The 19,653-nt window shown below is 39.1% G+C and overlaps 1 protein-coding gene across 1 annotated transcript; it reads right to left on the reverse strand.

Moving 5' to 3' along the window:
* Nucleotides 1–460: 460 nt before the first annotated feature.
* On the reverse strand, nt 461–13,808 carry LOC139452265 (4-hydroxyphenylpyruvate dioxygenase-like protein). Its single transcript, XM_071233665.1, has 5 exons — nt 13,097–13,808; nt 8,243–8,403; nt 7,043–7,194; nt 5,690–5,808; nt 461–4,240 (listed from the first exon to the last, which is right to left on the reverse strand). The coding sequence occupies exons 1-5, from the start codon at nt 13,801–13,803 to the stop codon at nt 4,078–4,080; spliced, it is 1,302 nt and encodes a 433-aa protein (XP_071089766.1). The 5' UTR covers nt 13,804–13,808; the 3' UTR covers nt 461–4,077.
* Nucleotides 13,809–19,653: the final 5,845 nt, after the last annotated feature.

The raw sequence follows: 19,653 nt of genomic DNA on the forward strand, positions 1-19,653 counted from the left end.
TCGCTGAAGACCTATTCTAACCCATAAATGAATGACCATGAACAAGCATGATGGGTCCAGTTTGATGTGAATCAACACGTAAAGATTTGCCCTCAAATTAAAATGTTGACACAACAGAGATGTAGCATGAAAGGACAGTCCAGCTGAGTTAGCAAGCATGGTTCAAAGTCTGTTAAAATAACCACAAGCAAAGCTCCTTCTTCAATTTATTCCCATGAAAAAACATGTAAATCTGACTAGCAAAGAGTGACAACCCCACAAAATCTGTGTATCTAGTTCCTACTGTCATGGAAAACAATGTGATGGTTACTCAGTGTGCTAAATAGCCACCTGCCACAGAGCCTGTTGCTAGCAAAATTTCAATTTGGCTAAGGGCTCCGAAATGTCCCAAGCCTGACTCGCTACTGAAATTCTTATAGGGATTTATTTATTTACACCTCTGAGTTAAAATATTATCAAAATAATAAAATAAATATGTAGTGTTACAGGGAAAAAACTCAACTGCGTTTTTTGCTTGTTGAGTAACGTAGGTCATCTTGTAGTCCCACCCAACTGATTTGCAAAAACATTTTGCACACTTAGATACTTCCACACAATCAATATCTATCGGTCTCAATGTCCGAGACCAGTAAGATATGACTTACTTAGCAATTAACATGCTTTTATCTTAAGGTACATCATTTTAGACTTTCTCATAAATATGATATGAACTATTTAAATATCTTTACATGTGGCCAAAATCAGCTCTGTCTGAATGAAGAAAGTCCACATAATGGAAATATTTCTTTGTTCATTTTGAAATTTTTATAAATTTCTGGTGCACAAAAACTTGAATGGTGTAACTAATATAAAAATCAAGTCTGATATTTCCTTCTGATCCGAGTTAGCATAAAACAGTTAACACCGCATGGAACAACACATTTCAACACATGCTTTACAAAGGCACAATAAATAAACCAGGCAATCTGCATCAGTGACTGCGACATGCTTCGGGAGAAGGATCATAAATTATCAGTTTTAAAAGTTTAGAACATTTTTTTGCTGAAGTGTCTGGTAAAAGGGGTATACTGTTCTGTTGTCATCTCTACCTTTGTAACTATGTAATTATTCCAAGATCCATATTGGTCCAATTGTGTTTATGCCACCATCTGATTAATCTGGTATTAATTGTAATGAAGTTTAATCATTTCTTTAACTGTTTCTAATCACGTGATACAGGACATTCTACCCGACTGAGACACCGTAATCTATCTGCATCTGTTTGACACCTGTTTGACACCCATTGCCTGCCAGCAAGTAGCTGGTACTCGGGGGATGGAGACTGTGTTTTCTCATCGAGGTGTCACCATGATATCATACAAATAATTACTCTTTGACGAGGTAAATATGCGAAATCAAGAACCCGACCCTTGAGGTGGTCCGGTCAGACCGCCCAAGGGGTTGGGTCTGAGGGTCCTTGTTTTTGCATATTGACCTTGTCAAGAATAATAATTGTTTCCTAAAAGCAAAATTCACGTTAAAGTTTTTGAAGTCTTTAAACCGTCCTCTGTTTCATTACAGTAACTTAGCTGCGAATGGTAAAATGTAGTATACCAGACACCATCTTGTCAATATTTATCACGTGACAGGTCAAAACTGATCATGTGACGAGTCAATATTTCAGGTCAGTGTGAGTCACATGATTTGGGGTTATACATTGAAATATATTGTTTCGTCGTGTGGTACGGATTAACCAATGGAAATGTCAGATTCTTAATAGTGACATATCCTTGTGTAAATACTGGTACATATAGTCTGGAAGGTAATTTAAGGTACCGACGTTTACTACAATATCTGAAAAACTATGGGACCTACTCCAGTCAAAGTTGGTATGAGATTATTAAACAGTCATACATAACTGGATATTACATTTAAAGACAATCGGTGCATGAATAAAAAATCTGTCTATTCAGCTATCACTGTATTTTAACAACCAGACCTGTTCGTCACGGGTGAAACGAGCATTCATTGAAACAGCCATCTGCAAAATGCTACCCCTGCATCACAGGGCCATATGACACAGTTGAACCAATCAACTTAACTCGAAAGAGTGCATGGGAATCATGCACGTTGAGACATCCAACGCTAACACCGTATTCGTGCGTGCGTTATTCCCGTGCACCCTGTTGACTTGTTACAACTTGTGTTCCCCTACTAGGCACTGTTGAATTCAGTCGATGCAACAACAAAAAATGTAATCACATAATGTAGAAACATGCCAAGGCCCCCTCTGTGTTTCGGGTTACCTCAACAGAAATCTGACAAATGATTCCAATATAACAGAACAAACTCATCCTGTATAATCATACTACTATATTACAGGAAAAAGAACAAAACAAGGTCATCAACGAGGGCTTCCATGTTCAGCAGACAATTAGCTACCAATATGCGGCTCTATTTATCTCTATAATTATTAGCAATAAATAATTGCGTACACAAACTGTAAATAAACAGCCAACTAAACAAATACATTAATTTTGCTGTCCCAAATAATTTAGTGCATGAGGTAAACTATTTCATTAAATGTCTTCAGTAACCATAGTAACCAAGAACGTTGAGCATGTCCATGAATAATGGAAGAATTCCACCATACAGATAAACGAAGTGGTGGCTACAGTGCTGGCTTAACATTCGCTTTGTAGACATAATGGGTTGACTGTTTCAAAACAGTTAATATTCCGTTTTATGTCAAAACATGTTTACATAACCATATTCATCAAAAGACAAATCTAGTGTCATGTGCAAGGACACTCAAGTCTTCTCACATGACTATTTATATCTGGAAGCCTTGTTGTAGCCCTCGGTGATGACCTTTATTAAATGTCTATAGCAAATGTCTATACAAATACAAAATGTACAAATAGCACTAAGAAAAACTATTATGCTTTACAATGACACACTGGAGTCGAAATACAAATTGAAACATCTCTTGATTGTGTTCTTAACAAAACATGTAACAAGTTCTGCATGATTCCCAAATTTACTTATTTGATATTGTGAATTGTTGATAATATTCAGATTTCAGTATACACATATTTTGATTAAAAATGATTGTTATATTATTTATCACAACTGCAAGCCCTGATTATTCTGGTATATACAATATGCTGAAAAAATATTCCCAAATAACATATGTTTGTTATCAACGAGCTTAACAAGTTATCAAGCAAAGCACAGCAAGTTATTACCAAAAGTAGTCTGTATTAAAGAATTAAAAGATATTGTTCTGATTATACAATCAATAACAAATACTGAAGCAAATGAAAAATACCATATTTATCCTTTATTAACTCACAAATTATTTGAATTGGGTATTACACTACTTTGAACAGTATTACAGTTATCATTGGATTCTGGCACACCTAAGGGATGCAACTCCACACAGAAACAGCTGAAACCACTGGGCCATCAGTGTTCCCGTATATAAGTAATAATGTGATAGCCATTCAAGGCTATTTTAGTTACCAGAGCGATTTACCTAGGATTCCAAATCAAGTGCCCTTGGCAAGCAAATCGGGGAACTATTGTTATTTTGTTCAAACTAGGGATTTTTTTAAGTTCCCATTTTCTTAAATTCAAAAGTATTTAATTTTTTATATTAACATTACATTTGAAGCAATAATGTAAAACTAAACATGAAAGCCTCTTGTTTCTCATATCACCTCTACAAATCCATCAAGTTAGTTATAACCATACAGTATACATGTAAACATGAAATTGGAAACTCTTAATTTTGGAACTTTTAGTCATTTGCAGCAGTCTTGGTCAAATATCAACCTCTGAGCAGGTCTAGCAAAATCAAAATGGCTCCACATCCATTTTAGCCAACAAATTGAATCGGATCAAATAGATTTCCAATCAAAACAATAACAAAACATGAAAATCTATTCTATTATGATAACTTAATATTCGGATGTTTAGCATTAGGGTTATGACAAGGACCCCATGATTTTCGAGGTTGATATAACATGCCAGTGTATGACTGTGATGGTAGGACACTTTCTGTGTTTATACCACCGCCAGATCCTGGCTCACATCTCAGAGATTCTGACTGCCGCTCTTGGACAGGTATGCTGACACAGACCTCCACAGTGCTTTGATGTTTCCGAAACCGAACCCTGACGCTCCACATCGCTGGATGATTTCTAAGAACAGAGTGTCGCGGTCGAACAGTGGGAGGGTAAACTTTTGCATCAGATATCTGAAAGTAAAGCCAGTCAACATGGTCAGTGTGTATGTGTTGTTACTGTCGCACTGGGTGTCAGGTCAAACAGCGGATGGGCAAACTTTAGCATCCGATATCTGAAAGAAAAGCCAGTCAACATGGTCAGCGTATATGTGGGGTCACTGTCGCACTGGGTGTCAAGGTCAAACAAGGTCAAACACATGGTGGCAGAACCTCTGCATCAAATATCTAAAAGAAAAGCCAGTCAACATTGTCAGTGTATATGTGGGGTTACTGTGGCACTGATTGTAAAGGTCAAACAAGGTCAAACACAGTGTGGATGAACTTTTGCATCAGATATCTGAAAGACTTGCCATTGTGTATGTGGGGTATATGGTGTATTTGCTAAGAGCCTTGGTGCCTCTGTTGATACTTGTTTCAAAACAATTTGATGCTTGTCTCTAATTTGAATAAAGCCATTATTAAGTTGATACTTCTGAGGGAACCAAGGCAACAAGGCACAACAAGGTCAGGGGTTAGTATCATCCATGTACACATGGTAAATGTAAGGCTTTTTTTAATCCGTTTTTTTTCTGTTCACTAATTTCAGTACAACAACATATTCAATCTGGGTCCATACAAAAAGGGATGTAATGTAAGAGTGAAAATTATCCTTCCCTATTTTTCATCCTGGGGATGAAATTCTCAAGTGTCAGGTGAATTTGAACCCACACCAGTGTGGCACTAAGGTAGGATACTATACTCTAGAGTAAAACTTCCCCCGAGATAATATTTAGGTTGGATATAATCCTTGCTTACAGAAACACTTTCACTTTGCATCTCAAAGCACTGTTTCATTTCTTTCTTATTTCTCCCAACTGACAATTTTCAAAATGAAAAAATATGTTAAAAATCAAACATGTTCGCGAACACCTGGTGTCATCACTTTCAGCAACCCATTCATATAATTTCCACAATATTTTGCCTTTTATGCCAAGTGGAATCTGTTTCAAGATCGATTTTTCTTAAGTGTTGACATGTCATATTATCTTAAATTTTATATCTATTTATATTTAGGCAACTGACTTAAGGCTTTGGGAAGGACATCTTAAACCATGGGATCACACAGAAGACACCAAATCAAATAAACCCTGTGTTTCTAGGGAATAGGGGGCGCGGGTGGCCCAGTCGTCTAAGGCACCGCGATTCGCTGTGCAGAGTTGTGTCCCTTGGGCACGCCAGAAACCTATGATTGTGGGTTCGAATCCCGGTTCGCCCCTGTTATGTTTCTAGGTTTGTCCGCACCATACCCGTGCTCGTGGGTTTCACAGAGGTGGTAAACGTCTAAGACATGCATCACTTGGGGCTTTCCTCACACATTAAGCTGACACGCCGCGATATAACTGGAATACTGTTAAAAGCAGCGTTAAACCCAACTCACTCACTCACTCTAGGGAACACCCATAATGCAGGAGCATCTCTCACCTGTGTGTGTCTGCACTGTCCTGTTTGTCAGCGTCAGCCTCCATATCAATCAGGATCCCCTGTGACTTAAGCAGCTCGGGCTTCAACCCTATTGTCTGTATCTCTTCCAGCTTTCCTTCCTGTCACCATGGAGATTTGTAAAACCAAATTATTTCTGAATTTAATCCTACTAGCCCCACTTGATGTCCTATACCCATAAAAACTGAGAATGGATGCAAACCAAAGAATTAAGCCCCCAAAAACATAAGTGAGAGTTCCCTGGACTGTCAAATAGAAAGGCCTGGTAAATCTCTGTGAATGAAAAGGGTTTACCGTATTCGACGCAATAAGCGCCCTGCTCTAATAAGCGCCCACGGCGATATTTGCCAATATATTGGCAAGTGAACAATCTCAATTAGCACCCCTTCCAAGTGGTTTACGTACACAAGACTTATTTATTTGTGTATAATACGTACTCATATGTTATATGCACCCTTAATTATGGACAATTAAATCCTGGAAAAATATTTCTGTCGTATATAAACATTTCAGGCTGTCAGCATAAACAACGAAATTTACGATTTTTCAACTCAAAATAATATTCTAATTAGAGCCCCCTATTTCTAATTTTGAGAGTGCCCTGGGTGCTTATTACGTCGAATACGGTATGTTGATTTTAGCAATATTCCAGCCATCTTACGTCTCAAAAATGTGCTTCCCACATTGTACCCATTTGGGGTATCAAACCCAGGTCTGTAGCGATGATTGAATGCTTCAACCACTAGGCTACACCACTACCCCATAAGGGCCTTACATCAATCTACCAATAAGAGCAACACTATCACTGCAATAGAGACCTAAACCAATTCCTTTGGCAAACACCTTACCTACCAAGCTAATGGTCTGAATGATGCATGAAAATAAATTATCAAAACAGAATATGGACAGAAAATCAAAAACTTTAGATGAAATTAAGTTTCATAGTCTGTTTCTGCCATCCAAACAAGCCTGTATGTTTTGGAATAATCCCCAGGGAGTTGAGAATGGAATTCAAACACACACTTATTGCAGGGGTAACATCATGCTTGTCACAATCTGTGTTAGACAATCTACAATCCAAACAAGCCTGTATGATTTGGTATGATCCCCAGGGAGTTGAGAATGAAATTGAAATGAACACTTATCGAAGAGGTAACATCATACTTGTCATAATATGTGTTGGACAGTCTGATATCCAAAAAAGCCTGCATCTTTAGGAATGATCCCCAGGGAGTTGGGCATGAATTCAAACACACACTGATTACATGGGTAACATCATACTTGTTCGGAGTCTGTCACAATCTGTGTTGGACAATTATAGGGGATTATTCTTACCTCCATATAATAACAGGATGGTGGCTCAGCGAACTTGACTCCCTTCTGTCTGAGCCCAGCAATGGTGGAGATGATGTCGGGTGTGTGTAGAGCTATATGCTGCACCCCGGGGCCGTTGTGCTGCTGGAGGAATGTGTCAACCTGACTCGGCCCTGAAATACAGAAGTGAACTTAAACCTGTCTGTTCTCATTCAACCAAACTTGGCATGTACCAGGATATCCAGTATCATTGCTGAGCCTGGTTCCAACAGTCTGCTATCACTCAACTTTATTGCATGTGAAACTCAGTGCACAGGAACTGAAAAGCCACATTCATAAGTGTCAAATCGAAGCACATTTCGTTACTGAGACCATGAGTAGGATTGCATGAATCTGATTTGTCAAAAGTGATCTGCTACATTACCGGTAATTAAACCAATCACATACCACATAAGATGGAGCTTTGTACACAAAGCCCCCTCCTTGTCTTGACAGTTCCATAAACAAAGGACAGCTACATGATTACTGGTAAATGTATAATCACAACAACAAGTGAAATTCAAGAACCATTTACATATTTTCAAAACCTAAACATGCCAAAGGTAAATTTCTAAATCTAAAACAGAGTTCTGTTGAATTCTAGAATAACACATAATCTATTAAATCTTTCATTACGCAACACACATCACTGCTCTGAAAATACTTTTATTCCTGATCCTGATTTGACAACAGATCTGGCTAGACTTGCTTTTATTTTGTTTGTTTCTGGCTTCTTTAGGGACACAACTCTGCATCTTAGACCACTGTGCCACCTGTGCCTGCTACTGGGGTGGGAAAGCAAGTGGTTGAACATATGGTCCATTGTCCCGAGGCAAGGGAGTGAACTGACTGTAAAAGTCCAAACTTTTCCAAACTTGCTGAACTTTAAGGGTGGAATTTCCAGCTTGATCGTAGCGCCACCAGTGACTATTACCGGTTATGTCCCTTTTATGTCCCTTCAACTGACCAATCAGATGTAACTCCGGAATTTCAGCCTATTTCAGCAAGGGCGGAAACTGGACTTTTATAGTCAGTTAACTCCCTTGCCTCAGGAAGATGTATCTGGGCATGACAACATAAGGTTAATCAGGCCCCACACTGTGAACACCAATCCTCATTTTAGTTGGTCTTTTGACAGCATGGGGTACTGGGGACCTATTCTGACCAGAAACATTGTCTTACCTTGACAAGGCAAGGACTCTGCCAGTACAAATGTAATCCGATCCTGGTTCCGGCTCGGTGTCGTCAGACCCACCTCGGCACACTTCCAGTACTCGAAGGCCATCATCCTCAACCCGATGTTGTCCCCCTGGATCACCATGCCCTCCTTCTCATCCTCATCTCTGAAAGAGTGGATAAAAACTGCAACCATGTCAGCTGGCTTGGCAATCTAGATCGAAGCGATGCTCATTTAAACTTTATTTTCAGAAAATATATGTTGGTGATTATACACAGTTTTTGTGTTATTTCGGACAAAGTGCAAAGTTGTACTGACAAACAACATCAGTGCCAGGCTGGGTATAAAATGCCGATTGGCATCACCAGTAGAACCTGAAAGTGAAACAGCTGGAAAAAACTGTAAGATCTATCCCATGTAAAGGGTGACCCCACTTTATAGTAGGGTAGCCTAGCAGTTAAAGCGTTAGCTTGTCAGGTGAGAGAAACTAACAGTTTTAGCCCACTAGTCCTTATAATGATAACATATAGCAAACCCTTAAGATGGGCAAATGTCTACTAGTCCTTATGATATCTGAACTATTGGGCCGTTTGGCAAGGACTATAGGAATAGTGCCAATTTCTAAAGCTGTTGTCATGGCGAGGACCCGGATTCAATTCCCCACATGGATACCATGTGTGAAGCCCATTTTTGGTAGCAATTGTAGCATATTGCTGGAATATTGCTATGTGGCGTAAAACTAGTCACTCACTAGGTACAAAACACTTGCCTTATAGATGGCAATGTACAGTATGTGCAACACAAAGTTAGGATTTGCTGTCAACATTCGTTGTGCTTGATTAGAATGTTATTATGTTGATTTATGCAATTGACAGCAAAGCTACAAGTGATAGTAACATCACTCTGACCAGTTGTTGATTCTGTGGGAAGAAACTTATGATAGATTGAGATGGATGTCACTTCCCACTAAGGTGTGTTATGTCCATTGTCCTAACGGGTCATTATCATTATAAACTAATGTGCCAATGTTGGGCTATTCCATTCAGACGAGAGGGGAGCGAGTCTTTGCATTGTTGTGTAAAGCATAGCATGTTGGTAACCTACGTGGCATAAGACAGTTACCATTCAATGATAAATGCATATTAATAAATCCATATAAATGCATTTCAGAGAAGTAATTGGTCTCCATGTCATGGTTGGTTGTTGGTTGGTTGGTTTGTTGTATAGCCGAGCTCAGCAATATTCCAGCTATATGATGGCGGTCTGTATATAATCGAGTCTGGACCAGACAATCCAGTGATTAATATCATGAGCATCGATCCACGCAATTGGATCAACCAAGTTAGCGAGCCTGACCACCCGTTCCCGTTAGTCGCCTCTTACAACAAGCATAGTCGCCTTTTACAGCAAGCATGGGTGGCTGAAGGCCTATTCTACCCCGGATCTTCACGGGTCTCCATGTCATGGTCATGCTGGAGTATGGAGACCTGTGGGGCCTGTCTGATTCAACTGGGTTATGGCTATTGTCCCTGAATGACTCCATCTCTGCCACAACAAAATAGTGGACACAAGAATGTATACAAATAACTCAAAATTCTGAGTAGAAAAATGAAAAAAGATGTATTTTTTCAGAAAATCAAAACATTAAATGAAACTTGGCACTGCATCTCTCCTATAGGAATAAAAAGTGTTTGCCAAATTTGAAAAGAATCTATGAAATTGTTTTCACATTATTGGTCACATATGTAATTATAATAAACTACAGCATAACATGAATAATGTCTTCAAAATGCATTATTTATATAACAATATATAATTCATTAAAGTAAATCCGATATAAATATGTACATATTCAGTTTGCTCAATTGGTTCAATAAATTTGTCAACAAGATGACTTTTATGCCTGACCAGATTATTTTAATGTCTTCACTGATCAAGTACATTTACAGTAGAACATGGACATAACGAACTCCCAGGGATGAGAAAAATCAGTTCATTCGATACATTGTTCGTTTATATATACTGTATATATACCTTTTCTCTAAGAAAATGTCTGCCATATAGATAAAACGAATAACATTAATTGTTGAGATGACCTTAATGTTCTATGTTCACTGTTTATTTTACATCCAAGATCAGTCCAATTACAGATAAGATTAACCTAATGCAAGTTTAACAAGGTTGAATTGTCACCACTGATTGTGTGGATTGAGTATAACCATTTGTCAGTGACACTTAACACTGGGGGAGATTTCTCAGTTCGCTCTACATGCCACTAAATAGTCAGGGAAAAAAATCAGTTCGCCGTATACATTTATTTGCCTTAGAAAGTTTGTTATTTTTTCCATTTTATATAATGATATACGCTGACAAAAAGTAGGAAATATTTGAAAATAACTAAAAATTGTAAGAGATATTATTATCTAGTCATAGTTGTATGATACTAATTAGCACATTACAACCTATCATGACCTATAGAGAAATATGCCAGCAGATGTTATGACTGCCAATGATCTTGAAGGACGACAGGGGTAAGATAGGAAATTGCAAAGTCGACATTTTTAACGCTAATGATATATTTTATGTGCATAATATTTTATGACCCTCCGCTAGAGAGTGTCATATTTTTTGGCGACCTCCCTGGTTCTCTCTTACCCACCCCATCCTATAACAAAGGACTGGTTCTAACTACTCACCACCACAGGGGCTATATATGTGTTTACTGTTCAATTCACAAGTTCAATTGAAAGTATGAATTAAAGAAGAAATAAATACTTCATGTGTGTGGAATGTTTGTGATCATTAAAATGATTCTAGGTCGAATGTTCATAGCATGATACATATTTTTATAGCCCATCAGATTTAATTACATCCTCAATTGGCAATAAAAACTCGCTCTGTACCTGGCAACATGTGCATATATAAATATCTATTGTACCATATTCAATGTATCAAACACCCTGTTCCAGCACACACCACCTGACCTACTGATTGCATAATCTGCAAGTATTCATTATAAGCTCCCTGTACTACGTCTGAAGTTTTACACGACAGTCCATATATTCTCATCTTCCTGAGGCAAGGGACCTTAAAAGCTAGGCTGGAATTTGTTGGTTCAATCGTAGCGCCCATAGTGGCTATTACAAGTTATGTCCCTTCTATGTCCCTCCTACTTACCAATCAGATTCCACCTCTGATATCACTTGCATTTGCTTCAAACAAAATGGTGACACCCAGTCAAGACGACCTGTTCCATAATCAAGATCTATATTGTAACAAAACTGTTTATACTGTTTATACAATTGAGTAGGTTTAAGATGCAGTTACACTGCTGGAGTGGAGAAGCCCGTTATGTACATAGAAGGGTAAAGCATATTGGTCGGTGAAGTCTGTAATATTAACAAAAGAGTGAAGCCAGTATTATAAACTTCATGGCTTCTCCACTCCAGCAGTGTAACTGCATCTTAAACCTACTCAACTGTATAAACACTGCCTCCTGTCCTAATTATATATACTTGTTAACCATACTCTGTTCATCACTTGTTTGATAACGGTGTTAGAACCTACACCAAAACGTCGCTCCTAGTTGAAATAAAGAAGTTGTTCATCCATATATATCTTACCCTTTCATAATAAGTATCCTCTGATTGTCAATTTTCTAAGCACCAAGGGGGCTTATTATGGTGAATAAAGTATCTGTTGACAGACAACAGCTAACTATGTACAGTAGTGTCTGACAGTGCGTCATTCAATCAACATCTGCTTGACCTGATGACTGGCGTTGTTGATTTCATCAGTGGTAGTTTCAGTTCCTAACCATGGCACTGATCATATCTTTATTATCCTATCACAATAAAGAAGATGTTCATCCATACATCTTATCCCTACTTGAACATATCTCACTGATAATCATGATTTTATTCCACCGTAATGAATTTATTTGGATAAATGTCATTTAGCAATATTTAGCTAAATGGTGTTATTGACCCACCTGATAAACCTACCATAACTTATCATCTTATTTTTAATTCCAGGCATATCAAAGTATCCTATGTACATCATGTATTCACTTTCATCCACACACATAGGCTCACACTCATCCATTCATACACACACCCGCATTCAACTTTACATAGTCACACTAAGATACAATCATAATACACTCCATGACTCTGTAATAATATAAAACAATACACTTTATGATATGCAACAACCACAACGATAACATGTGGCCTTGTTGCCAAACAAACACTTCTGCTTGTTACTCATCTTTGTTTTGTGTCTCCTGTGGCATCATATTTATGATGTCATATATATTACGTCCTTTGAAAAACATTCACTTCGCCATCTTACAACTGCTATGGTACGAGATTACACTTATATAACAATTAATAAAATTGAGTATAACTGTGAAACAAATAATTGACATGTATAAAATTACAAATTGTCAATGAGATGAGGTGAGGTGAGGTGAAATTGGGTTAAACATCGCGTCCAAGACTGTTGCACTTATATAGCGACGTGCATGGACGTGTGTGTGGTCACTTGTACTTGTCCGGACTGATGCCTATTTACAGTGCTAGCACACTGAGATACCATGCCACAGTTTAACATGAATACTCCACTCAGACACAGTATACTGACTCCGAGCCGACCAGTTCTTGTTTTAGCTCCTTAATGCCGAGCGCCAGACATGGTAACAACAAGTACCATATTTTAACGCCCAAGATGCACATACATTAACTTTAGAACAGCTGGGCATGGTTAATGCTAGGGATGTTAAACGAGTAGCAGAATGGGTACCCATTAGGACAACACTAGTTGAATATTGTATTGTCAAAAAGGACTTGTTTACCTACCTGTTTATCGTGAACCTGGCCATTCCGAAGTGTTTTTCATACCAACTGAGCACATCACTGAGCGTCCCCATTTCACACACAAATGTCACATGATCAACATGGGTTAAGTGTACATTGTTTACATTGTGGGAACCGTTAACTGAAGTTGTATTCACTGTCCCATCAGACGTCACTGGAGCAAAACCTGGCATAAACAGCCCTCTGTAACCATTACTCTGCACAAGGGTGTGTTTCACGTCCCCAACGCATGATACGATAGTGGCAGTCTTCACGTCTCCTTGATCGCTCTTATGACATTGAATCGGCCTGAGACATTTCACTCCGGAGTCGATTAATTTCTTTACACACTTTTCAATGTCTTGGACTTGAATTGCGACATCGAACGCTGAATCGTAATTCAACTTGCTATTTCTCTCTCTTTCCGACCCATTCGTGCCAAGTCTGTTCGGATCAAACCACAAATTGACAAACGGATCAGCGATTATTTCTTCATAGACTTCGGATGTAATTTCTGTCAGGAGAAATCTAGCCTGGCCTGTCGTCAGCACCCACTGTTTGGCAACAGCAGAGGTTCTGGTGGCGATTAGCTTGAAAGAATACTGAGAAGTTAATTTCTGGATCAGTTTAGAGCCATCTTTAACACCCAATTCAATGTGATGAAGGCACAACTGGTCCATTTTGTCAAGTTCACCCCTCAAGAAAAACATGTGCCTTTCGGTGCTAACAGCAGACAGCTATTACAATCTCTCGACACCGCTCGTCCTGGTTATATAGTGCATTAATATGCAATGAAGCGAGCCCACTAACGCGGCGCGGAGTTAAACGCTCTGTAAACATAGATACCAAGCTCCATACAGTGTTATATTCCCATTCACAAACATAATCCTCGCGCAAAAGGTGACACGCGCTGCCGCTAAGTGTAAATGGATCATGAAATGACTAGATTTCTTACACGATCAGGTTTAACCAGGATGGGACAAATTCTAGAGATAGTATGGATAAACATAGAATTCGGTTTATAGATCTATATATGCACACCCCTTCGTAAAGAAATACCCAGGAAACGAACAAGAAATTTCTAACTTGTTCAAAGAAATTTTTAAAAATGTAAGAAAACAAAATTATTAGATATGATGGTTTACAATTTCAGTTGTATTTACTGTTATGGTAGACAGTGTTTTATATGCAGATATTAAGATTACTGTGTATAATTTTCTTGTAACATATGCCGGAAATAGCAATCAGATGTGCACATCTACCGGTGAATAAGTTATAAATTACCCTACATTATAACTAAAAACCGGTATTTATGATGATACCGAGTGCGATTTGAAAAAATGAATTGACCAATGATTCAGTGAGTGAGTTGGGTTTAGCACCAATTTCAACAATATTCCAATTATATCGCAGCATGTCAGAAAGATGTGGAAGGAAAGTCTGAAATGTTGCAGGTCTCAGACGTGGTGAAACCCACAAGAACTTGTATGGGGATGACAAACCTAGAAGCATAATCGGGGCGAACCGGGATTAGAAAAAAACATAGGTTTCTGGCGTGCACAAGAGACGAAACTCTGCACAGCGAATTGCGGCGCCTTAGACGACTGGGCCACCCCCGATCAATGATTAATATATGTTGGGGAGGCATTTCAGAATAAGAAACACCACAGGTGTCTGTAAAGGAAATGATTTCTTCAGAGCATGTTTAAGTATCGTATTGTTTTCGAGAAGCTGGGGAAAAATAAAGTACGGAATTATATTGGAAAATAATAAAACGAAACGAACCGCATACATACATAGATAGTGGTTATTTTTCGCAATGTGTTCAAATATTATTGCATTCTGTACAATAAATCGTCAGCTGTGACAGAAGCCGAGTTAGTGAGTCAGTGAAAATTGGGTTTAACTCCTCTCTGAACAATATACACGTATAAAGGGCCCTTGTTAAATCTATATTTACCGGACAGGACATTTCAGTAAACTACGGTTATAACGAACACGCTTATAACGAACTGACGGATATAACGAACTTACGTTTTTGTCCCTAAGATTTGCTGTAGTTATGCTGTATATATGCTTATAACGAACTAAAATTAGTGGTCCCTTTGAGTTCGTTAAAACCGTAGTTTACTGTACTAGAATTTAAGTTGTACACAGTTGCCTCTTTAAACTGAGAGACCAACCCAAAGTGAGGCTAGTATAGGTCTCAACATGTTGGTGAAACAGGCGTGCATCACGGGAACTGATGCTGAAAGACCAAGGCTCATATATACATAGGGCAATCGTTGATACAGCTGTTAAAGGAGGACTGCATTTTGTAGTTTGACAATTCGCGAGATGAATTTGATATAGTTTTGTTATACGTTTTCCTTTAGTATACACTGTCACGTATAATTCCCGAGTGTATAAATGTTTAACGTGCTTAAAAAGGGGCTCGGTGGGAATTGCGTGCCCGCATTTCAAATCGTTTTAATATTCTCTCTTTATGTTGTCTATTCCTGTTGTAGTGAACGCGTATTTCATGTTGCGGAATTGAATGTGTTTGCTTGAGGTTTAACATACTCAAAAGAAGTTAAGGATCACCCTATTCTTTCATATTGCAATACTAGTAGTATTTAACTATAGTAATATGAAAGAATCGGGTGGTCCTTAACTTCTTTTGTGTAGTATACATATCATGAAAGCAGATTATTTTCCCCATCTCAATAAATTGTGCTATGTGTATATTGCAACTATATTTCTCATGATAGAAAGTGGCAAATTGATTGAGACGCTCGTTTGATGCCCTCCCTTGGATGTATATCTTCCAAACAAGCCTCAGACTTTTATCAACTCGTGTTGATATATTTGAAGACACACGGTTGAGATTCTCTCTATATAAGTTGATTGTTACTGATTGTCTGGGGTTATTGAATCATTTAATTCTGTACGTACCTATTTATAGGTTAACCCTCGCGGTTCAATTGAGGAGTGAGTGAGTTGGGTTTAACGCCACTTAACAGTATTCCAGTTATATCACGGCGTGTCCGCTTAATGTGAGAGGAAAGCCTGAAGTGATGCAAGTCTCAGACGTTTGCCACTTCAGCAAAACCCACAAGCACAGGTATGGTGCTGACAAACCTAGAAACACAATCGGGGCGAACCGGGATTCGAACCCACAATCATAGGTTTCTGGCGTGCCCAAGGGACGACTGGGCCACCTGTGCCCCCCGTACAATTTGGGAACCAACACGAAACAAATGCATGTGTGTACAGTGCTACCAATGAAGAAGGGGTACTGCAGTATCTAACAGATGTGGATGGGGGATAATTAGGAGACCAAACATGGACCAGGATGTGCAATCCCCGACTATTGTAACACATGTGATGTCCAGTTACCATCTCCTTGTAGATCATGAAGAAATCAGGAATTTAAAAATTTGTCTTTTCCGCATTCAAGAACATTTAATTCATTGGAAATTCTAGGAGAATGCGACGTCACAGTATCATAAAATATATGCGAATGAGCGAGTAATGCTTAACACCGTAGTCAGAAATATTCCACCTATAACGTGACGACCTGTAAATAATCGAGCTTGGACCAGGCAAACCGATGACTGAGGGCATGAGCCACGATCCACGCCATGGGTCACGATGACACGCAATCAGCCAAATCAGAAAGACTGGGCGCCGAATCACTTTTCGTAACCTCTCACACGAAGGGTTTGTACGTATATATGCAAAGTTCCAAAAGCATATGCATATTAGGCTTAGAACCTGGTCATTACATTTGAGATTATACTTTATAATGCATAATGCAATATAAAATAATTTTATGAAGGAACCAATATTAGCTATGGAGAAACAGGGTCATGGTATCTTTCTCCCTGCGTTTGAATAGAAGTCCCACATGTTTGTCACTTAAAAAGGTGAACAACCCATTTATTCCTCCATTGATCTACACCACCCAGAGCTGATTTGATAGTTTTTCCCAGATTTGTGAAAATCTCTGTGTTTTACCCATAGTGCTCCGTCACCAGCGAATTTAGAAGTTTGGGTAGGAGAGTTGACATGTTGAGATAAATCATTGATCATGATGTTAAACAGGGTTAAACAATGCTACCTTGTGGCGTGCCATTGTCCAGTGACATGGGATCAGATTGAGTGTTCACTATTTGAATTGGCAGCGACCTGTCTTGCAGTAAGCTGTTTACTAAGTTTGCTATGTTCCCTTCTACTCCATTTCGTGCTAGTTGTGTTGAGAGTCCATAATGCCATATTATGTCGAAAGCTTTGCTGAAGTCCAGAAATACCGCGGTTAGGTATTGTCTGTATTGAGCTTATTTATTTCATTTTCCAGTCAGTAAATGGTTCAGACATGAGTGTCCCTTCATGAGCCGCTTAGATCAGGCTTGACGTGGTTACCAGTTTCAAGGTGATATATGGGCCTTTTTTAACCTTGGCTTCTATAACTTTGCACATGTTTGAAGTGAGTGAGATTGGTCGATTAAAGGCTGGTTGGGCCTCTGTTGCTTAAAGTGTTTAAGACGTCGCTTTCTGCCTTATCGATTTCGACTGACCTGTTCTTCTTTGGGACTCATGTGTGGCTGTAGGCTACACAATTTTTTTGTAAGTTTTAGTATTGATTAAAATTCTGTTTTTGCATTGATAAGAAGTATATTCATATGATTTCATTTTTATCTTTGGCTGCTCTGTTTATATACGTTCAAGTAGCTGTCCATCTCTCAGAAATAGGGCTAGTTTGTCCCTGGCTATTGCATCTCTTGACGTTTGGAGATCTACAACAGATAGTGGATCTAACTGCAATTCTTGTTTTATCCGGGTACTGGCTGCTAGAGCTGGGAAAGGGATGGGTATATGCTGCTAGAGCTGGAAAAGGGATGAGTATAGGCTGTTAGAGCTGGAAAAGGGATGTGTATATGCTGTTAGAGCTGGGAAAGGGATGGGTATATGCTGCTAGAGCTGGAAAAGGGATGAGTATAGGCTGCTAGAGCTGAGAAGTGGATGGGTATAGGCTGCTAGAGCTGGAAAAGGGATGAGTATAGGCTGCTGGAGCTGGGAAAGGGATGAGTATAGGCTGCTAGAGATGGGAAGAGGATGAGTATAGGCTGTTAGAGCTGAGAAGGGGATGAGTATAGGATGCTAGAGCTGAGAAGGGGATGGGTATAGGCTGCTAGAGCTGGGAAAGTGATGAGTATAGGCTGCTAGAGCTGAGAAGGGGATGGGTACAGGCTGCTTGAGCTGAGAAGGGGACGGGTACTTGCTGCTAGGGCTGAGAAGGGGATGGGTACTGGCTGCTAGAGCTGAGAAGGGGATGGGTACTTGCTGCTAGAGCTGAGAAGGGGATGGGTATAGGCTGCTAGAGCTGAGAAGGGGATGGATACTTGCTGCTAGAGCTGAGAAGGGGATGGGTATAGGCTGCTAGAGCTGAGAAGGGGATGGATACTTGCTGCTAGAGCTGAGAAGGGGATGTGTACAGGCTGCTGGTGTTGGGAAGGGGCTGTGTATAGATTGCTAGAGTTGGGAAGGGGATGAGTACAAGCTGCTGGAGCTGGGAAGGGCTAGGGTATGAGCTGAGAAAGGGATGAGCTTGGATGTTAGAGCTGAGAAGGGGATGAGTGTAGGCTGCTAGAGTGTTAGATGGTTTACGTTTCAAATATCAAGAATATGAAATTGAATTTTTTTTTATAAACGTCCAGCCGGATAATGAGGCTTAAGAATAAAAATACAACTACAAATTGTTCTTATGGGACTGAGACAAAAAGCACTCTTTCAAATCCCGTAAGTGTTTGCTCAAATAAGACCCATGCATACCCTTATGGTTACTCGAGGCAGCGTAATGATATGGTACCCTAGTAAGCCTACGTATGTACAATTTCTAACTTTCCTGTCACTTTTCTAAAGAAAATGCCAAAAGATAAATAGAGAGTTTGAATTCTTTTCCAATGCCACCCCTTTATTCTTAGAAAAACAGAAAAGAATTGAATAATTGTATTGTATTTTTATTTATTTTTATTAACACGAAAGTTGGCGAGGTTAGATGCTGAACGTATGTCGTGCCCGATGGCGTGGATTGCAGTGACTGCATTACTTGTCTGGCCCTGACTGTATAATTACAGGCTGTGAATACAGCTAGAAACTGCTGACTGCGTTAAATCAATTCACTCAATGTTTGGCAGGTCTATCTATGGAACTACTGAGGCGGCATTAAATATATTAATTTATACTTTCTGTTTGAATTTCGACAAGCGACCGTGTCGGTTTTAGTGGTGAATGTCAATCTATTTTCATTGTCATGCAAACTTAAGGTATAATTTTTCCAATTAAGTGTTTCGGTGGAAATAACTGTGAGTTTTTCAAGCTTTCATAAAGAACACAGTACACATACGATCGTCACGGATTGGATACCGCAATGTCTGTTTTATAAATTAAACAGCTAGGAATGAAGTTATCTATTCCATAAAGTACAGCAAACGCCTATGGAGATTTAATGAGATGGACCCCCAATTGATGTTCTCCTCCATTGTGTTGAGTAAACATGTATCTGTAGATCGTCATCA

The sequence above is a fragment of the Haliotis cracherodii genome, unplaced genomic scaffold (genome assembly GCF_022045235.1).
Source record: "Haliotis cracherodii isolate W230 unplaced genomic scaffold, xgHalCrac1.p SCAF_9, whole genome shotgun sequence".
NCBI classification, from domain to species: Eukaryota; Metazoa; Mollusca; class Gastropoda; order Lepetellida; family Haliotidae; genus Haliotis; species Haliotis cracherodii.